We start from the raw sequence: 19,901 nt of genomic DNA on the forward strand, positions 1-19,901 counted from the left end.
TGTACTTTAGCTCTATGCTCTAATTTGTTTCCCCTATTTTTAAGAACAGCCAAAATAAATTTGACTTTAAAGGAGGCCATATTTATACCTCAGAGAAACAGGAAATCAGGGATTTACAAATTTAAAGATTCCAGGCAACCTGATCAACTGCTTTAAAAAGAAAGACTTGGGTGCACCTTTTGTAAAATGTTTTGTGGTGACTATAAATGTGCAAAGCTTGTTTTATGTCATGAATCAAAGCTAAGGTTCTTTGTTCTTATTTTGGTTAAAAGGAAACATTAACTTCTCTGCAGGGTAAAGTATGACACATATTATTGTTTTTGATTCATGATAGTATCTTTATTAATTGGCTGAGGAATAAAACTACTACTGTTAATGTGTGGAGAATTTTAATGTATTTTTACGCAACCTTTTTGCTGATAAATATGTTTACAATAAGAACAAAATGTGTTTTAACGGTTAAAACAAAGCCAAATTCTCTAAGAGTATCATTATGTTGTGCATGTTAGTATTAATTAGAGAATCTAAAGTTTGCACAGAATGTATTAATTTACACAGATTTACATTTTATTTTCAAAGGAAACAATTTATATTATTCACAATTCATTTTAAAATACAGAATTGTCCTCTTCAGTTGCAAAAAAAACAACAACAAAAAAGTGAAGTATTAGTGCAGAATTCCACAGTTGGTCCATTCATATCTAAAATGCAAATAAAGGCGAATAAAAGTTCTAGCATTCATTGCTCATAAACGGGCAGACCACACACACCTGTGCAATGTCGTCATATTCATATGTCCGCTTTAGAAAAGTGTCAGTGAGTCTCAGTCCAGAAATACTCTGAAACAAAGAAGAGAAGTAATGAGAAAACGAATGAGACTGGAAGAAATTACCCTCCGAAGGTTCGGACCGTACCTGCAGACCCTGCTCAGAGGAGAAGACGGTGAGCGGCAGCGACAGTGAGGCAGCAGGACTGAGTTTGCCAAGCTGTCGTCCTGAGATTCCACACCAGTGGATGGACCTTGTGTTGCACATTTCCATCACCAGGTCCATGGTTCTTTCACTGCAGGGGTCACAACAGAAGATATCAGCCAACATCTTTGGCTCATAAAGGGTTCAGAAAAATAGATTTCTTCTTTCACAGATTTGAGGAATTTAGCTTTTAAAACACTTCAATGTTTAAAATTATAAAAATCTATCCAGGTAGATGTGTTTATTATTCTATTAAAGAAATAGTTGCTTCAAAAAAAAATCTTTCACATAAAAAAATAAAAAAACATTCTAATAAAAAAATGGGTTCAATTAAAGATTAAAAGTATTTGAATGTAAAAATAAAGTTTGATGGAAAATGTTTTCTTTGATGGAAGTGAAAGGTTTTTGTTTGAAACAACATTTTAAATTTAAGTAATGTTGGGTAGGACATGTGTTTCTTAATTATTAAATCCCCAAAACAATTTTTTTGTTTTCAATAAAAAAAAATGTTTTCAAAGAAAGAAAGAAAAAACTGTTCAAATGCAAAAATGTGTTTGAAAAAAAAATTTCTTTCTCTCTGAATAAACAAATACAAAAAAGCTGTTTTCAAATAATGACTTCTTTCATTAAGAGAAAATCCATGGTATGATTTCACATGTAACACCCCAGACTGATTGGTGCCAGACCTTAATAATCGAGTTATCAACGAGTGACACTTAGGTTAAAGACCTTAAAAAGAAAAAGAAAAAATTAAATCATAAAGACGTCGACACCTAAATAAGGAATCAATCACTCAGAAAAGATCTACAAGGTTGTTTGGAAGGCTTTTGGACCGTAGAGAAACGCAACTTTCTACAAAAAAAAAAAAAAAAACATGGAGTGAAGAAGTTTCCCAGGTGAGGCTGGCCTACCCAGAAAAGAAAAAGGTCAATTTAAAAATGTTTCACAGAGCCACTCAAGTTTTAGTCAAACTACATTTAAGGAGTAAGACACAAACTTTCTCACTCCAGGCCTTTAAGTGGCTTTAAGCATTTTTGTTCTTTTTTAACCACACATAAGGGAAAGAAGAGTTGCAGCTAACTAATAGTATTAGCTTCTCTACTAGCTACTAGCAAACTAGTAGTAAGCACTTCTCAACTCAACAGTAAAGAACTGCGACATCAGAATGTGGACAAGAGAGCATTCGAGGACAAGAAGACAAGAAAATCTGGAGACCAGCAAATTTTATGATTCTCATTATTGCAATCACAATTTTTGGTGGGAAAAAAAAAAAAAAACAGACAAAAAAAACCCTAACCCCAAAAAAGAAAGTCAGTCAAAATCAACCCTAGTTTAAATAATTTTTAACTGATTATTTTTATTGAATTACATTAACTTTTGGTTTTAAAACAATCACAGAAACAATCTGGAAGGGAAGGAATACTTTTTCACAGCCTTTCTCATACAGGTAATCATTAGGGTTATTTATATATATATATATATATATATATATATATATATATATATATATATATATATATATATATATATATATATATATTTATTCCTATGGCGGTTTGCACCTGCAGTTGGTGATTTTACAGACGATGCCAAAAGGCTCTTCAAGGTTTACAGTGTCGGGGATCACTTCCAAAGACAGCCGAATGTCTCCGTATCCTGGAGCCTGGAGGACGCACAAAGAGGATGAACCGAATGAATGGATCTACATATTTGATGGAGGAGGAAACCATGACAGGGATGCTCTGATACCATTCTCTGGAGCTGACTGGTCTGCAGCCTCCCTCTCTCCCCAAGGTTCGTCTTCCACACAATATCAAGCTTCCCTATCACAGTCACTCCCTTGATGATGCCGGCCTTCTCCGCGTACTCCGGCTTCGGCTTGAGGCAGTACAGGTACTGCCGCGTGTCCATCGGCTGCAGGTAGGACATTTTGCCAAAGGTGGATTCTCTGCTCGGTGATAAATTAAGCACAAACATTAAAGGATACTTCCACATTTGTCCGTACTAGGAAGAAAAAGTGGCTGCTTTTACCCTTGATCCCCGCATGCCACAGAGTTGAGCTCGGTTACGTTGTACATCATAGACGGCTCTAGAGATACTTTCTCCATGAACATTGGCGAGGTGGTGATATTCTGGATCTGAGCCTCCAAAAACACTTCATCCGTCTATAATAGAGAGGAAAAGGAAGGTCACACCAATATTTCACCACAACCTTAATGTGTAAGGGACATTTTCTAGGTGAACTGAGCAACATATTAGCTAGTTAACGTTAGATTTTTTATATTTTTTACGTCTCAAAGGATAGGTTAGCATTTTTTAAACTATTTAAACTATAAATTTGCTTTTTAGCCGCAACATTAAGAAACATTCACTGGTTTTATTTTAAATCTTTTACCTTTTATTATGAATTTTAGTAACACTGATAACTGTTTAGAAAATATTATTATGAAAGCATAGGCACAATATTAAACAACAGCAGTGGGCATTCTTTGCTTGTTCATTTTAGAAACAAAATATTGTAATATGTGTAAAACCCAGATGATAAAAAAACAACTACAGGGGCTATGTATGAACGTCCGCCCTAACCCCTAAATCCCTCAATCACTATATAGAGCGGGGACTATATAGCAGACTTTATAGTGAACTAAGTTAACTGACCATTCGGACAGATGATCACTATTTTTGCTCCCCTTCGGTCGCGTAACTCCCCCCTCCCTGCGCCAACTTTGTTATTTGTCGCCGCTAACACTACCCAACAGCAGGCTGCTGTCTCAACAAATCCCATGATGCCTTGGGAGGAGAGCTCTCGCAAAGCATTTAGGGATATATCATCTAGTGACAATGGATGGGCACTACTTTTTATGGTGAATTATGGGAAAATTTGAGTCCACTTTTTCATCCACTAGACGTTCTGAGACTCATTTAAAATGGCGTTACCACTTTATATTGATTAGGGCGGACGTTCGAAAACGGCCAGGGTTTTATTAATATTTAAAATAAACAACAGTTAATTACTGAGCTGTAATTTCAAAGGCTTAAGCGTAGCTTCAGCACAGCTAGGATTATTGAACCTTTCAGTTTTGGTGGATCTGGGCTCCCCCCCAGTGGACAAAAGCTGTATTGTTTTGCCTGAAGGAAGACAACATTTCCCATGAGGACCAGAGAGGTAAAATCCTAATCGCCCGGTCGCCTGCAGTTGAATTGAACTACATTTCTATTTTTAGTGGCTGTTTGAAAGATGAATAGCAATGAGGTACTAAATCTAACTGTGGTGAAACAATGTCAGATGACAATGTTGAAAATAAGAAATGTTTAACTTTGGTTTTGTACCATGTTTCTGCACTGTTAACCCACTCCCTCCACCTCATCCACCTTGTTAGGGATTGATGTGCAATGTGTCTAGAGCCTTGAAACAGAGAAATATGTTTTATAATTTCACAGTAAATAAACATAAGCATCGCAACAGGGGGGTGTTACATTGCCTGAATATCAAGCCTTCGCAATTTGCATAAATATACACTCCCTCTGGGAACCTTAGTCATATCGCCTTACTTCTTTATAACAAATGGGGAAAGTGACATGTGCTGTAAAGCAGTCTGCATAGTTCAAGTTTTTTTATGTGGCAGGGTTACTGCCATCCTCTTCAAAGTAAGCCGAGCTATAATTACAAAATTTATGAAAATATTTTATTTTTGAAGGTTGAAATGTTACTTAGTTTTGGTTTAAAAGCAAAGTCCACAAAACATAAGTATTTCAAAGCTCCAATTGAAAAAATACAGCAACTGTGTCCTCTGTTTAGCCTTCCTGTTATCTGCTGAAAGTTTTGCTCTCTCAACTTCAATAAAGCAGCAGTTTAAGACAGTTTTAATTTATATAGGTTCTTACATCTCACAGTTTAAAGAATCTCAAAGATACTGAATAGAGCTAAATTAGGGCCTTTTTCACTCAGCCTCTAAACTGGCCATTTAATAGAGCTGTAGATCAGTCAGTTCTGCTCAACAGCAGGTTTCTCTGTGCATATGTTAGTGTTCTCTTGTAATTATTGGACATAATGATGGTTTAAGACTTTATAGAATAAGGTAAAGGATAAAACTCTCAGTAATAAAACAAAGCAAGTTTTTCAGTTTAACTGGGTAGTTACAATTTGATTAAAAATTAACATCCCACAAAATTAGCTTTTACTTTCCAAACGGAAGCCGGACAACAAAATGGACATTTAAATAAATAAATGTATAATTTCTTAAAATACTAGATATTCCTGACTAAGATGTTTGTTACCAAACATTTTAAATAGAAAATGCTCAGATAAATCATACTTTAGACACTAGAACATTGACAAAAATGTGAACCTATCCTTTGAGCTGTTTTTCAGGCGTTGTGAGAAATATTCAGTGTTAAATAAACTTATCCAGTGAGAAACATTTACAAGAACAATATTCTATCAGGTTTGCTCAGTGTACCTTTTTTAACATGTTAGTAAAAATGTTGAGCTGCATGAAAAGGAGAGGAGGCACAGTGATCTCTTAATAACAGAGTTAAGGTCTCCCAAGCATCAAATACATGTTCATTTTTAATATTTTTGCCTTATCTTATAGCTAAAGTTGCCCAAATAATGCTACATAAACAGCTGAAATCTGTTAGTATAGCTTTTTAGCCCTAATTAATATCTCAGTAAAGTCTGTAACTAAAACATTAAACGTCAAATCAGAACTGAATTACCTTAAAATATGTTAAGATTCAGGAAAGCAGCTTTTGAGATTTTTAACTTCTTTTCTGCATCCAGATTATAAAAAAAAATAGTCAGTAGTTTTTTCCACTGTGTTATATCTGACAGTCTGCTTTTAACACTTTTATGTGTATAGTTTTGTATTCTCAAAGAGAACATACACTTCATACAGCTATAGAAAAAGATGATTTTTTTAGAGGCAGGTAAAGTGAACTGCTATAAAACTTTAAAGTTGAGTTTGAGTTGTGTGAAGTAAATCAATATAAATTAGACATAACTTATAAAAAAAAAAACTCTATTAAATAGAGATTCCTTTTTATATTTTAGATAACACAATAAGAATTAAGTCTAGAGCTTCTGGTATTATATTAGTCTAATAAAAGGCATTGAAAGTTCCAAATGAAGTAAATAAAGAAAGCAAAGTAAGCATTTTTCACATTAGTTTTCCTAAGATGCTGCATGTAGATGATTGATTTTCTCATTTCTAAGACAGTAAATTTGATGCTTTGTGAAAACCAGTATACTTTCCAGCTGTCACTTTGTGCAACTTCTACCATACACAGAAAAATTAAATGAGAAAAAAGCAGAGATTAGTTCATGCCTGCAACTCAGAATAGAGGGTCTGACCATTAACCCCTTAGAATCAACTGTTCATTGATTGCAGAGCTTAGCATGTTTGCTGCATGCAAAGCAATTCTGAGGAAACCTCAAACGAATCAAAATGTGACATTATTCATACCTGGTATTTACTTCAATCTTTCCCATGATTTATCAAAATAATACCTTGAACATTCTTAGTGACTTGAAATGCAATTAATGCTGTTCCCACCCACCACAATTTAACACCACAAACTTTAGTTTTTCCTCCAAGCCCTAAGCAAAGTGAGTGCAAGAAAGCATGAGCATCCAGAGAAAGGGCGAGAAAAAGACCCAATGAAAGTTGATTTTTGGGTTCATCACCAACCATGTAGAAGGTGCCCTCAACAGCCTTTTTTTTTTTTTTTTTAAACCTTGCTTCTGTTTTTCAAATTTGCACCTTTCTATGGGCTCAGAAAGACAGCAGTCTTGCAGCACCAGTGAGGATTAAGAGAAGCTAATGTGAACAGAAGAAAGAATTACCACAGAACTGAGGTCACTCTAATGGAGAAAATAAAAATACAAGACATAATGAATGAGGTTACATGCAAAAGTTGGTGACAATGAATATACGCAGTTGAAAATATATATAAAAAATGAAAATAAAAAGCCTCTACTATAAAAACCCCTTCATTTCCAGCTCTGAGTTTCAAACACCAGGACAGGCCTCCAAGAGATCGAACTGTGAACCCTTTGAAATCTCAGGGGATCAGAGGGTTTTCAAGTAGATCTAATATAAAGCTAAATGCTTCTAGTGGAAAAAACTGACTACAGCACTAAAATATGACAGAAAGCGTTAATAATAATAATGATGATGATAATGAGCGCTTCTTACCTCTGCATTGTAGAACTTTGTCTTCACATCCAGCGGCTTTAAGACCTGATTGAAAATGGATTGAAAACTAAAAGCTGAAGCTTTTTCACAATTTGCTTCCATTAGAGAGAACAAGAAATGAGATCTACTAAAACACAAAAACAAATCCGGCTCATTCTAAGCCTTAAACCTACTCTACGAAGAGAGGAAGGCTTCGGTTTATTCCCAAAGTGAGGAGTGATGACTATACGTGGGGAAGGGTGATTGCATTTGCACTGCTGTGGGTCTGTGGCATTTCTCGAGTCTCCTCCAAGGCCAAACATGATTTTCCCACAACCAATCTAACGAGAACACACAGATGTACATCTCACCTGGAATTTGAAGAACTTCCGAAAATAGAGCTTCTCCCCGAACTGAGAGGTGTAGCTGACGGCACACACCAAGCTGTCGGGAGAAAGAGAGCCAGAATTCAAAGCCAGAATTGTTTACTAGAGAAGTACAGTGCCTTTTTTTAATTATTCATAGTTTATAACAACAAACCTCAATGTTCTTCACTGGAATCGTAAGTGACAGCCCAACACAGAGGGTAACTGTACACTGTAAGTATTTGGGAAAATCTCTTCCAACTCCCTTTGCAAAAAGGCTAAAGCTCCATCAGATTATACAGAGCTCATGACTAACCACAAATTCTAAATGAGATTTTTTATCTAGACTTAAACACATATATATATATATATATATATGTATATATATATATATATATATGTATATATATATATATGTTTTGCTAGAAATTAAACCTTAAACCTCAGTGTCTTTTGCAGTCTCTAACCTTTTTGTCCAAGTGAGCCCTGTATTTAGCTCGGTCTATCTTTTCAACTATAATCAGCCCTGTAGTCCCAGGTGGAAAAAAAAAATCCCAATAAACATCCCCACAGCATGATGCTGCCACTGCTATGCTATATATATATATATATATATATATGTATTTGAGGCAGTCACAGTGGAAGAAAACCCCAAACAACATGGATAATAATACCTAATCAATATTTTCTGATGAAAATATACAGCACTTGCTGTTTTATCTCATCATTTGATTTTGATAGCTGGGGAAAATATGGCAATATATAGTGATACTGCAATATCGTGATAATATCGTATCATGACCCAAGTATCGCAACATGTATCGAATTGCATTCACTCATGCCAATACTCACCTCTAGAGATAGTACAGGCTACTCCTCTGTCCCAAATGTATTTCACAGAACTAATATTTCTGTGAAGTTTTAATGACACGTGGGTAGAAAATCAGAAATAAAAAAATCGAGCTAAAGAAAAAAGTAGCACAACAAGAGAGATTTGTAAACAAAAACCTGCTGTAAAAAAAACATTTAAATGGTATAAAAACTACTGCATGGCATTGTATGCTCTGAATTGTTTTCTAGAAATGAACTTTTGGATTTTAACAGAAGAAAAAGAAAATACAGACTCACATATGTGTTCCAATTTCTTTGACTTCATGGTGGATGACATCGTCAATGCAGCACTCGGGTTTCAGCTCTAATACTGCAGAGTTGGACGTGGACAGATTCAGCCTCTGTGAGCTTGTCTGCAGGTCAGCCTGTCGAGAAGCACAAGTCACGTCACAATAACACACACAAAACAAAACTCACAATCAAAGGTTTAGGTTGGAGTGTAACTGTTACCCTACCTTCACTAGAATGTCTTTTACCACCTGGTTGCTGTCATTATGTACACTAATGTAACTGGAGAAGGTCTCACCGAGGAAAATATTCCTACAGCAAGTAAGGAGGGAATTGAGATAAACAAAAACTGATTTCTTGATATTAAACCACGGCATCACAAAAAAATTGGAACATTTCTTACCCAAAGTTCTGTGGTAAAGTAAGCATTTCTCCCAGCATTAGAGTCTCTGCTCCTTTGATGGTGGAGGGGTCCTCTCTCATAAGCTGAGCAAACAAATCGCCTGTGAGGACACAATCCAGATTACAAAGAAATGACTCCAGGGTGACGGCTAAATAAAAGCAGGAGAATCGACCCAATAGAAAGTGGTGAGATGATCAGTGTATATCAACACAAACGACCTTCCTGAAAGGATCCATTCCTTTAATAGGTTTTTACTTCTGGTTCTGTGGCATTGATACACACACAAAAAAAAAAAAAAAAAACAGAATGGAAAGGACCCCTTTTTGCCACAATAGCCACAGTCTTCAGGACTGAGGAGAGGGATACAATTCAAGTAAGGTTTTGATTTTTAAAGGCGTAGGAAGGTAAATAAGTAAAAAAAACAAAAAACAAACAAAAAAAATGCCTAAAAAAATCACAGCATAAATAACATGAGAACAAGATAAACCAGGCACCGCAACAGCTTTAATGCATCTGTTCTTCAAATGCCTGAAATATAACAAGTTATAAAAAACAGTTGAGATAAAAGCCTGTGTAAATTGTCAGCCATCCTGGTTATGCTGCTGCTGCTGCTTTTTTAGTCCAAATTTGCCCTTTTTCAGTTCTGTCCACCCTTTCAACTAGATCTATGCAGAAATTTTAGCCAGCCTGATGGCTTCAGTGACATTCAGTTAGCAGGGTTTTCAAAAGGATAAGAGGAAACACCTTACAGTAAAACAATTGGACCTGAAACTGTGACTCAATTAGAGCTCCGGCTTTTTTTTTTTACGCCTTTCAGTGTATGTTTTGTTTCATTATGAATGTTGCCGTTTTCACTTTGGAGGTTTTCTTTCTATTCAAATTTTGGGTATTATATGATTTAGATACAAAGCTTTATACAAGCCAAGACTATTTCAGTGAAAAAAGGGACAGTATTCTTTAAAGGACGCAGGTTACTGTAGAGGCAATCATCTTCGAGGATCAACAAGTCATAGCACCATGCCCTCTTAACTCTGGTCTTAACGTTCTCCAATTGCTGACTTTTAAATGTGACATTTTGCTTCCTATGTGGGTTTAATGTAAAAAAATCCCCTTAAAGGACATTAATTCTTCCTGAAGGAGCAGATCACCTAAATATATACTGCAGAAAAAAACTGTTTTGATGCTACAATACAGTTGATTGTACTTCTAACTAAACAGAAAAAAGAAAATAATAAATCCTGTTTATTCTGTCAATTCAGTTTTGTACCTGGAGTTTTTGCGCAGCAATTTTTTAAATTTTTTTGTTGCTCGTATAATAATTCAACCCCAACCAATCACAAAAATATATGATAAGCAAAACAAAAAGAGTTTGTTCATTAGTTCCCAGGGAGTAGATTAAGCCGAATTGAAATAGAAATTGGATTTGATTTTATTAGATACCAATTGAACCAGCTGTCTTTTGCATCTTATTAACAGTGTGATACATTTTATTCTGAATCCAAGTTAAATAGGTCAATTAAAATTATGTGAATACATGTTTAATAAGCATCATTTCAATACTAGCAGAAATTATAGTGTTTTTTGTGTTGCCCCTGCTGGTTTGCACCAGCCTGCCTTTGTTTGCCCACTAGTTTTATCTTCCACTCACCTCCAACATGTAGGCTATTGCTGCATTTTGTATTGTCTCCCCTCACCCCTATCTTGAACAGGATAGTGGTGTGGTGGGGTATAACCTGAATTTTACTCAGGTTCGTAACTATGAACTCACCTGGTAGATCTCGATCTTCACACGTCACGGGTAAGTTTGTGAAGAGAGTTGGTTTTGTTAACCGCATCACTGCAAAGTAAAGTGATTAAGTTATTGACAGAACATCTTTGAAATAGAAAATATTGGGATGTTTTCATTGCAGTTTAAGGAGACGCTGAAATCACATGCCCACATTTGCTTTTAATGTTATGAAAAGATCCAAAGATGCAACAAAAACCTTTTCTAAACTCATCTAGATCAATGAAAAACAGGCTCCTCTGGTCACCTATCATGTCGGTGACCACCGAAGTTTAATTGTGTTTTGCTCCACATCAGAACTTAGTCTGAGTACAGCTGTCAGCCTTTTTTAACATGTCTGGATTTACCAACAGGCTCCATGTGGCCCCAGGACCTTATTACTATTTGTTTTCTGAAGCCAAGACAAACCAAAAGGGCAACCAAATATGGATCTTCCCCACAATAAAAAAAAATTACAAATAAATAAAAATTCATAGTGTTACAGCTTTCGTTAGGAATCTACTCTCCTATTACAAAGGGAAAAAAATAACTCTTACATTATTTCACATGTAATGTGAAATAATCACTATGGCAAAAAAAAAAGAAGAGGAAAAAGGAAATATCTCATTACGTTTAAGAACTGTGACACAGAGTTGCCCAATCACATCAAATAATACCATGTTAACAGAACACTATATGGTTGTAATAAAAGTAGGGTTTACATGCCATACAGACATAAAGTCAGGGAAAGAATAAGTCTTTATCTCCATTTATTTATTTATCATTGTAGGCAAATGAACTGTCTACTTGATATGGATGACCCTTTGCTCTGCTAGGTGCACAGATTAAATGTTTTACCAGAAAAGACATAAACTTAATCAAAATGATGGGAAAGTGAAGACAATTTGATTAGAAATAATGCAAAGCTTTCACTAAGTCTGATCTAGGCAGATCACTCACTGAGCTGCTTTTATCTATATTTCTGTGAATGAATGGAATCATTTAAATATTAGGACAACCTAACTTTAAAAATGTTTCTGTCAGAAGGCTAAATAAACAATTTCTCCGTCCACTGTATTATTTTAGGTGTTCATTTATGGCAGAGCAAGAAATCGGAAACAAATTATTTCTGCACTGTCCAACGAGGAACCAATTACTGATAATTAGCTAGTTTTTCTTTGGCTAACGTTATTCAGAGCCAAAGAAATAAAGAAAACGTATCATATTCATTTATATAGCAAACCTCTATAAGCCTTTTAGCTATGGCTTTATGTAGAACTCCAGCAAACATACATTTTCTATTAAACGATGTGCATTTAGAAATTGCTAACAGCGCTATTAGCATAGCAGAAACAAATGTCTGTTAAAAATGTAAATAATTATTCCATCCAGCTGAACATATTCCGTAACGTTAACATATGCACTTTAGAAACGTAATTACCCTTTAAAGCGAGTAAATGTTCTTGTTTCGCCTGATTTACGTCCATTATGACAGAAATGTTAGTTGAGCTAATTAGCCGCTAGGCTAACTGGTTGCTTATCTGGTAGCCGGCAAACTTTGACCCAACCGGAAGTGAAACTTTTCTCCTTTCCTTTTTCAGATTAAGTGCTTTGTCTTTGTCTCTTTGTCTTTACTTGTACATGACAGTTCAATGGAAAATATCGACCGAAACAGAAATAAAAGGTATACTTTATTTTGTTTAAATGTTAAAAAATTAATAATAATAATACTATAACAACAATAATTGTTATTATAATCATAACTTGTAAATATATTATTTTCTTTAAAATATACTGATTTGATTATTATTGTATTATAGGCTATTTTATTTTATTCTTTTCAGAATTTTAAGTACACAATATATTGCAAGATTTATTGAATGAAGTTTTAATCTTTACTGACATCTACTGGCATGTGCTTACAACAGAACAGGCAACCTACAAGAACACTTATTTAAATAAAGTCAAACCGATAAGATTCCAGCATTCATTGAGTATTAGAAAGAACACATATCTGAAATGTTGCCACCTAATTGGAAATAAAAACCTGTTTTATCTGGTGTAGAGAGGGATAGAGGAAAACCAGTGTAGGCAGGTAAATAAATCTGGAACGAGTGGCATATTTACCCTAAATTGAAGTAGTTACATAGGAAAGTGCAAAATATGAAACAGCCACAACACAAGCACAATGGAAGGGGACATTGTGTGTGTCTCTGGGTTTTGTTTGTTTAGAGATCCTTCCTGTGTTTGTCTTATTGTCTTTTCTGGTTTACCTTTTGAATCTCAGTTTATATGGCTTCCTGGCTCTGTTATTCTGCATGAAATGTTTGCCTATAATCTGCATTATGTTTCTACATAAGGGTGGAGGTACCAAAATCAAGGGCGACCTAAAGGCGCGTAAAAACAAATGTTCCTAAACCATTCTTAAAACAATGTGCTCAGATAAAACCATGAAAAAAGTCAGAAACATGTGAAACTGAAATAGCATGAGTTATAAAATATTTGATTTTCTTATGAAGGAAAAAAATGCAGCATGGCAATGCATGATACAAACCCAGTGTCTGTTGAATTATGCATCAGGTGTTGTTTTTCTGTTAAACCTCGTAGTAGCCTTACAGTTAACCCTTTATAGGGCACTCAGTGAAATCCTTTGAAAATCCACATTTAAAGTCAATAGTGTTATCGGAACCCAGGACAAGACCTTATTACCTTTGTAACATTTTGTTTGCAATAATGAATGTCAATATAATAAAAAGAAATGCTGACTTGCTTGAATATATTAAGAAAAATAACAAAAATAAGTGCTTCTATAAGAAATTCATGAAAAACACAAAGACACACATTTTTTTGGTCCAACATAACCTTAGAGGCATTAATGCTGATAGTGGCACCTATATGTTTTAGTTTATAAACCTAAATATAATTGTTAAGTAGGCTTATTAACTTTTTAACTTTTCAATTAGCTTTCTACCTTTTTTTCTTGACTTATTAAGTTTTTACCTTTTTTTCAACTTGATTCGAGGTAGGTAATATATCATTCATGTGTTCATCTAATTGGTGAAAGATGCACAGCCATGTAGCAGTATCTTTGCAGAATGGCTGGATATAGATCTTGTGCTTCTAGACCTCACTGAGGGATGGGGGGGACTCCATTGGTAAGAGGTATGCAAGTGATCAGAAATGGTAACTTGCCCTATAAAGGGTTAATGGAAAAATTATGAATGACTGTGTAATAGATAACACTAATGAATTGATATCTCCTAAACATTGCGGTTGTTTTATTAGGGTTCAAGGCTTCCTGATTCTTTAGATGTGTTTAATAGTATCTTGCAACTTATTAAAGAATTTAAAGAAAAAACTTAGAGGCAACTGAGTCTCAAGAGGAAGCGAGTCGCGCAGTTAGACCAGATCACAGGGATATTATGGAGGAATAAATGTATAATATTGTCGATATATACCTGATGATAACAACTGTTTTAAGGGAGCATATTTCTGTCCTAGAGATGGGTTTGTTTTGCCTCAAGAGATGAGCTGAAGTTCCTTTAATCTGCTGTACAAAAATAAATCTTAACGGTAACTTCTGCACTTGGAGGAATTCCTAGGAGATGACTGCAGTTTTGCAAAGTTTCTGATTTTAGTGACAAACAGCAGCTAAAATATTACAGGTAATTTAAGTAAAAGATAACTTTGATCAATACTGCAATCAACATCTGTCAAATTTGTTGAATAAAGTCCTCCAGAAATAGTCCAGAGGTCTGAATGAAGCTGATGATCACAGAGAACCACTCACATTACGATGAGACCAAATTATATCTCACTTCAAAAAGATGGAGCAGAGACATAATTCCCAAGAAGCAATTTTATTGGAACTGTCACAGTCACTGATATTAATCAGATCCTAGTGTGACAATATCAAACATATCCCATTTTTTTGAACATGTGTTCAGATAACAATGGAGGGATCACACATCATAGAGCAGAACAGTAACTGGAGCACTCAGAGACATGTTGTGCATGATCTGCTTGGAGCAGATGTTCTCATCGTCTTCGTCCTCCACAAAGACAGACAGAAAGCGGTCCGGCTCCCATGGCACTTCCTGTGTCTGCGACGCCAGCACGCGCACGCAGCTGACGTCCTTCCTGAAGCTGAACTTTATGGCCCCTGGAGCCACAGAATCCTCGGCTTCATTGCTCTGCGAGGTGATGAAGGCGTCAATCTCTTGGGCCTTATCCATGATGAAAACACGCACATTTCTTTTGCTGTAGTTGCTCATCTGGCTAGCGCTGTTCACGTTCCCCATGTTGCTATCTGGGATGTAACAGAAAGGACTGATTAGAAGTAAATTACAAAAAAAATATAGATATATATTTTTTTTCTCTACTTTTTTCCATTTTAATTCAAAAATAAAAACTGTGATTACAGTTTGTTTATATAAGATATTAGTGCATGGTTCTTTTGAAGGAAAGCTGACTTTTTCAGTGAAAAAGTATTCAAAGGAAGAAATACGGTCACATTTGATAAAAGGAGAAGCATAGCAAGGATGTGGAAAAGCATATTTGGTCAAAAAAATTAACCAAATAATTTTTTTTCTCCCATAACAGCTTTATTTCTATAACCTATAACCATGCTGAACTCCGACATGCACTAATTCTTTCCTTGGTCCAATCCCAAACCATGCGCAATAGTCTTATCACTGGTAGACAATATACATTTACGTACCATTTCTTTTTATTGTATATCTAAATGAAACCATATTTATTTCCAGAAAAAAAATTCTGTGCACTTTAAACCGATGTCCACATATTTATACTGTAGATATAGTTCACATACATTTCATATTTAATATTTTGTTACTCTGTCTTTGCACTTATATTGTCATCTTTTAATCTGATTGTCCTGCTTCTCATGACACTAAAGGCATTCAGAATCTGATCAATGGTGAAACACGGAGGTGGATGTAAAATGCTAGATCAATGCTTTCCTCAGTTTCTTTGACTTTGGATGGAGTTAAATATGTGGCAGTCCTGAAAAAAAGCTTCTTTATCTTTTGAGATAACTTGCACTGTGGGATGCTGGCACCATTATATAAAGGCAAATTTTTATTTTTTATTTTTTTTAGTCAGGGGAGAGAGATCGTAGCTGATGGAGCTAAATTGTAGCCCTCTGTTAGAAACCTTTCCCCTAAGCATACAGCCAGAGCAACAATATCATGTTTTATTTGATAAAATCCCCCAAATAATTGAATTTGTTCAAAAATAGTGAAAAAAGTGCATCTTTATCTCTGTGCGTCACATTTATCAAAAACACTGTTGGTCTATTACATGAAATTTAAATAAAATCAGTTAAAGTTTAGGGCAGGAGCATAAAAAAGTGTGAAGAAATTCAAATTATATATATTTTTTTTTTCTCAAAGGACTATAGTTAAATTTGCTGCACAAGTATATAGCACATCTTTTCAGCCTGCACTATGAAATTTCTAATGATAGATAGAGAGAGCTGTCAGCTGTCGACTGTCAAAGGTTTTAAGAAAAACCCTGAACTGTGAAATAGATCAGTGATGGCTGATTCGAGCATAACAGCCGCATATTTGCTAATTCTATTTAAGCTTATAAACAAAGTGGATAGCAATCAAAGGAAATGTTTGAAGCTAAAAACTCTTACCTGCTGATTCAACGAAGGTAGCAATCTACTGTAATGCACTTCGTTTGTCATCTGAGCCACTGGAGCTCTGTGGACAACATCTGATAAAATGCAAAATAGCATTTTATCAGACTATTATGGCTAAAGTTAAATATTGGGTTTAAATGTTTAACCAATACTGCATTTTTAAGATGCGTCTCTTTTAAGATGCGTGAAATGATCCTCTTAATCAATAAATGTTTACCAAGACTTAATAAAAGTATTACATTACTAAGTTCACTTTAGGGACAGAGGGAATTATTTGCATAGATAGCCTTGTTTTAACATTGAAGAGAATACACCCTTCTGGGCTGTGAAGTCATTACAGCGAACTGTTGTTTTTTACAGCAAGTTGTTTTTAGTCTGGAAATAATAACACAAGGTGGTTTGTAGAATGATCCAAAATATTGATCCTAAGTTGGTATCAGTATCAGATCCATACCATCATGGTGAGCTGGGTTTACTCTTGTATGAACTGCTGCTATTTGGCCTAAAAGCCGACACCTAGATGCTCTTTCATTATAATTTAGGAAAATTATAGTAATTTTTTTATCTCCTCCACATTAAAACCTTAGTATTTAATATGTTATATTAGGATTTTATGCAATAGATGAGAAAATAGTAGGTTATTAAAATATACTTGTCAATATAAACTGGAAACCTTAGCTGTCATGATCTTGGCACTAATGAATGGCTTAATGCCTCATTCTATTCACATGCCGAGCTCTGCCCAGCTTCTCATTACTGTTTATCTCATCCAGCTGCTCCTGCTTGTATTTAAGATGCTTGCTCCCAGTCAGCAGTGCCAGATTATTCAAGCTGTTGTCGAGAGTTCTCAAGCGTACCCTGTGTGTTGTTCTGATTGCCTGATCCTGACTAGTTTCTGCCTTTGGACCTCTGAGCTTACCTGCCGCTGTTCTGAACTGTTTGCCTGACCTTTAATCGGACTCCTGCTGGATTCTGCCTGCTGATGATCCTGGATCTGTCTCCTAACCCCAAAGTGGATTTTCCTTCTGTACCTCTTTGAATCTCTGATCTTCTTGCCTGGAATCTTGTTTACCGCATCGACACCAGCTTTGGTTTTGCCTTCTGGAAACTCCTGCTTTCCCTCGTCTGTTGGCTTCTGGTCGTCCGCAAGTTAAGACAGCCAGTAGGAAACTTTAAAATGTCCACTTATTAACAGACAGATCCGGGTTCCTGGTATCCATCAGAGTGCAAAGGCAGGTTCAGTGTAACGTGCGTCAACCACCAGATCAGACAGAAACGCACAGAGAGGCAGAATCCATCAGGAGTCTGACCGATGTTCAGGCGGGCAGATCAGGCAGGGACAGACAGGGCCAGTGGGTGAGAGGGAATGGAATCAGGAAAACAGAATGACTAGGAAAACGCTGAAACACTCTCGCCAACTGGATAGGGAAAATAACTCGCCTGAAGACACTGGCTTAAGATTAGACTCCTCACTGGAACAGGGAAAAGAACCTTGGACCTGACTAAAATAAACAAAACCAACTGACCAGAGAAACAGATATCAAACTGCAGACAAACAATGATCTGCCCCAGATAGCTGGAACTGAGCCCAATATAAGGGAAACCTGCAGGTAGATGACACGAGTGATGATTGGGAGCTGCAGAGAGTTAAGCAGGGCAGAGCAGAAAGGCATGAGTATTTGGGTGAGCTATCAGGGCAGATCATGACAACTTTAGCAGCCTTCTTGGCTTCGGCTCCTGGAACAGTCTGGGCGGCATCCGACGCATGCAAAAAAAAAAAAAAATGTACGTTAGAACTGTAACTATACGGTCATATGTTTACATTACTGTTTTTCATCACAAGGTTCTTTTTATTGCTGCTGGTTACCTTATCAAGGCTGCACTTTAAAAAATTAAATTGTCTAGAGAGCTGTTCTTAACGAAAATTTATAAAATGACAAAATAAAAAATCTGTCCGTCTAATCTGTCGGGTTTGGACTGAAGTTTAAAACCAGGTTAGTGACTCACACGCTCGTAGTCATCCTCTGCAGATTAATGTGGTCTCTAACCTGAGTTTTCCCCTCTACAGAGATTCGGGCCTTTTTTGCCCTAGCTGCTGAGTCGCAGATTTGACGTATTGTCAATAAACCCTATTATAAATCACATCAATCTGTCTGCCTGAAATTCTGGTTCCAAAGCCTGAGTTCTGACAATAGCTTACTTTACTTCTAACAAAATCTACAGTCTTAAAATGTCATTGAGATAGTCAACAAATATATCTCACATAAAAAATATTTTAGCTCTTGATAAAGGAAAATTGGATTTTAGATGTTAATTTAGCTCATATTTTAGGGGTTTTATCAAACAGTTGGTGTGAACGCTCTTGGCCAAAGGCAGAAAGGTTCTCCTGTAGTGGTCTGTCTTACAGCAGTTCTTGAGAAGCCTCTGACGGAAGACAAGCTGTGGATAAATCTACATGTGTGTAGCCTAATATCAGTATAAATCCAAAGCAGCAGTAGAAAAAAAGTAAACATATCAGATAAAATGTTAATTTTCAGTAGGTATAGACACATATATAAGAATTTATTTGTGAGATTTGGTGACTCTGCTGCAAAAACTGGATACTAATTCAGTTTATAAGGTGATTTCCAATGACGTGTGTTAGAATTGTAAAGCAGACAGAAATGTTTTCAATGCAGCCCTTTAACTTTCACTAAACTGCTGATGGAGAGGTTCAAAACAGGGTTCAGCTACAAAACAAAATTCTTAGCTTTAAGTAAACAACAGCAATGATTGCATAGCTCCAGACCCACCAGAAAATGACCATCCACCCAAATGAACAGGACTCCTCCAGAGTCGCAGAATCTATTGACACATCTTTAGTCTTTTCTTACACATCCGCTTTGATATAAAATGGGCAAAATACAAAAATCCACAAACCCTGCTTTTAAATTGACACACAAATTATACGACACTAAATACCTTAATCTTAAATATAATTTGTGGCAGAAAATGGACACCCTCAAGACATATGTGCTGCTACAGTAGTGGCAGCATCATGCAGAGGGGATGCATTTCTTCAGCAAAGCAGATAAGCTGATTGAAGTTGATAGGAAGATGGATGGATGTGGATACAAGTTAGACAGGGAAAAAATAGCCTATAGCCTGAAAAACACTTAAGAATATGGAAGCTCATGTATCGGCAAGACAGTAAGCGTCAATATGCCAGGCCCCCTTTTCACAGAAAGAAGACAGCAGTAGAAACAAAAGCACCATATTGCAGTGCCTGTTGTTCTAATATGACAACATAGTCAGTGTTATATAGCTTTAGTTTTTTCTCAGTATAATTCCCCAAAGTGAAACCTATGTGACCTAATGTGGACAAACTGCATAACAATTACTGCTATCTTTAAGCTTTAACACTATGAGTGCAGCAGGTTTGCATAGGCAAAGCA

At 35.9% G+C, this 19,901-nt stretch overlaps 1 protein-coding gene across 2 annotated transcripts; it reads right to left on the bottom strand.

The window, feature by feature from the left end:
* Window positions 1-541: 541 nt before the first annotated feature.
* On the bottom strand, window positions 542-12,378 carry trappc13 (trafficking protein particle complex 13). Of its 2 annotated transcripts, XM_038270124.1 has the most exons (13): window positions 12,241-12,378; window positions 10,803-10,871; window positions 9,035-9,134; window positions 8,859-8,943; window positions 8,641-8,768; window positions 7,519-7,591; window positions 7,169-7,213; window positions 6,817-6,834; window positions 3,003-3,136; window positions 2,721-2,919; window positions 2,534-2,634; window positions 915-1,062; window positions 542-839 (listed from the first exon to the last, which is right to left on the bottom strand). In XM_038270124.1, exons 1-13 carry the CDS (start codon window positions 12,284-12,286, stop codon window positions 732-734), a joined length of 1,254 nt encoding a protein of 417 aa, XP_038126052.1. In that variant the 5' UTR covers window positions 12,287-12,378; the 3' UTR covers window positions 542-731. The 2 variants fall into 2 exon arrangements, with proteins under 2 accessions (XP_038126052.1, XP_038126053.1); XM_038270125.1 differs by lacking the exon at window positions 6,817-6,834.
* Between the last annotated feature and the right edge of the window lie 7,523 nt (window positions 12,379-19,901).

This window comes from Cyprinodon tularosa, unplaced genomic scaffold (assembly GCF_016077235.1).
Source record: "Cyprinodon tularosa strain WSP-4 unplaced genomic scaffold, ASM1607723v1 ctg750, whole genome shotgun sequence".
Classification (NCBI taxonomy): domain Eukaryota; kingdom Metazoa; phylum Chordata; class Actinopteri; order Cyprinodontiformes; family Cyprinodontidae; genus Cyprinodon; species Cyprinodon tularosa.

Excerpts from the sequence above, each read along its gene's own strand:
- trappc13 (XM_038270124.1), bottom strand. The coding sequence starts at position 12,286 with ATGGACGTAAATCAGGCGAAACAAGAACATTTACTCGCTTTAAAGG. Across the intron at positions 7,592-8,640 it reads AAAGAAATTGGAACACATAT|CTTGGTGTGTGCCGTCAGCT; the intron begins GTGAGTCTGTAT and ends TTCTCCCGACAG. Across the intron at positions 7,214-7,518 it reads GGAAGTTCTTCAAATTCCAG|GTCTTAAAGCCGCTGGATGT; the intron begins GTGAGATGTACA and ends ATTTTCAATCAG.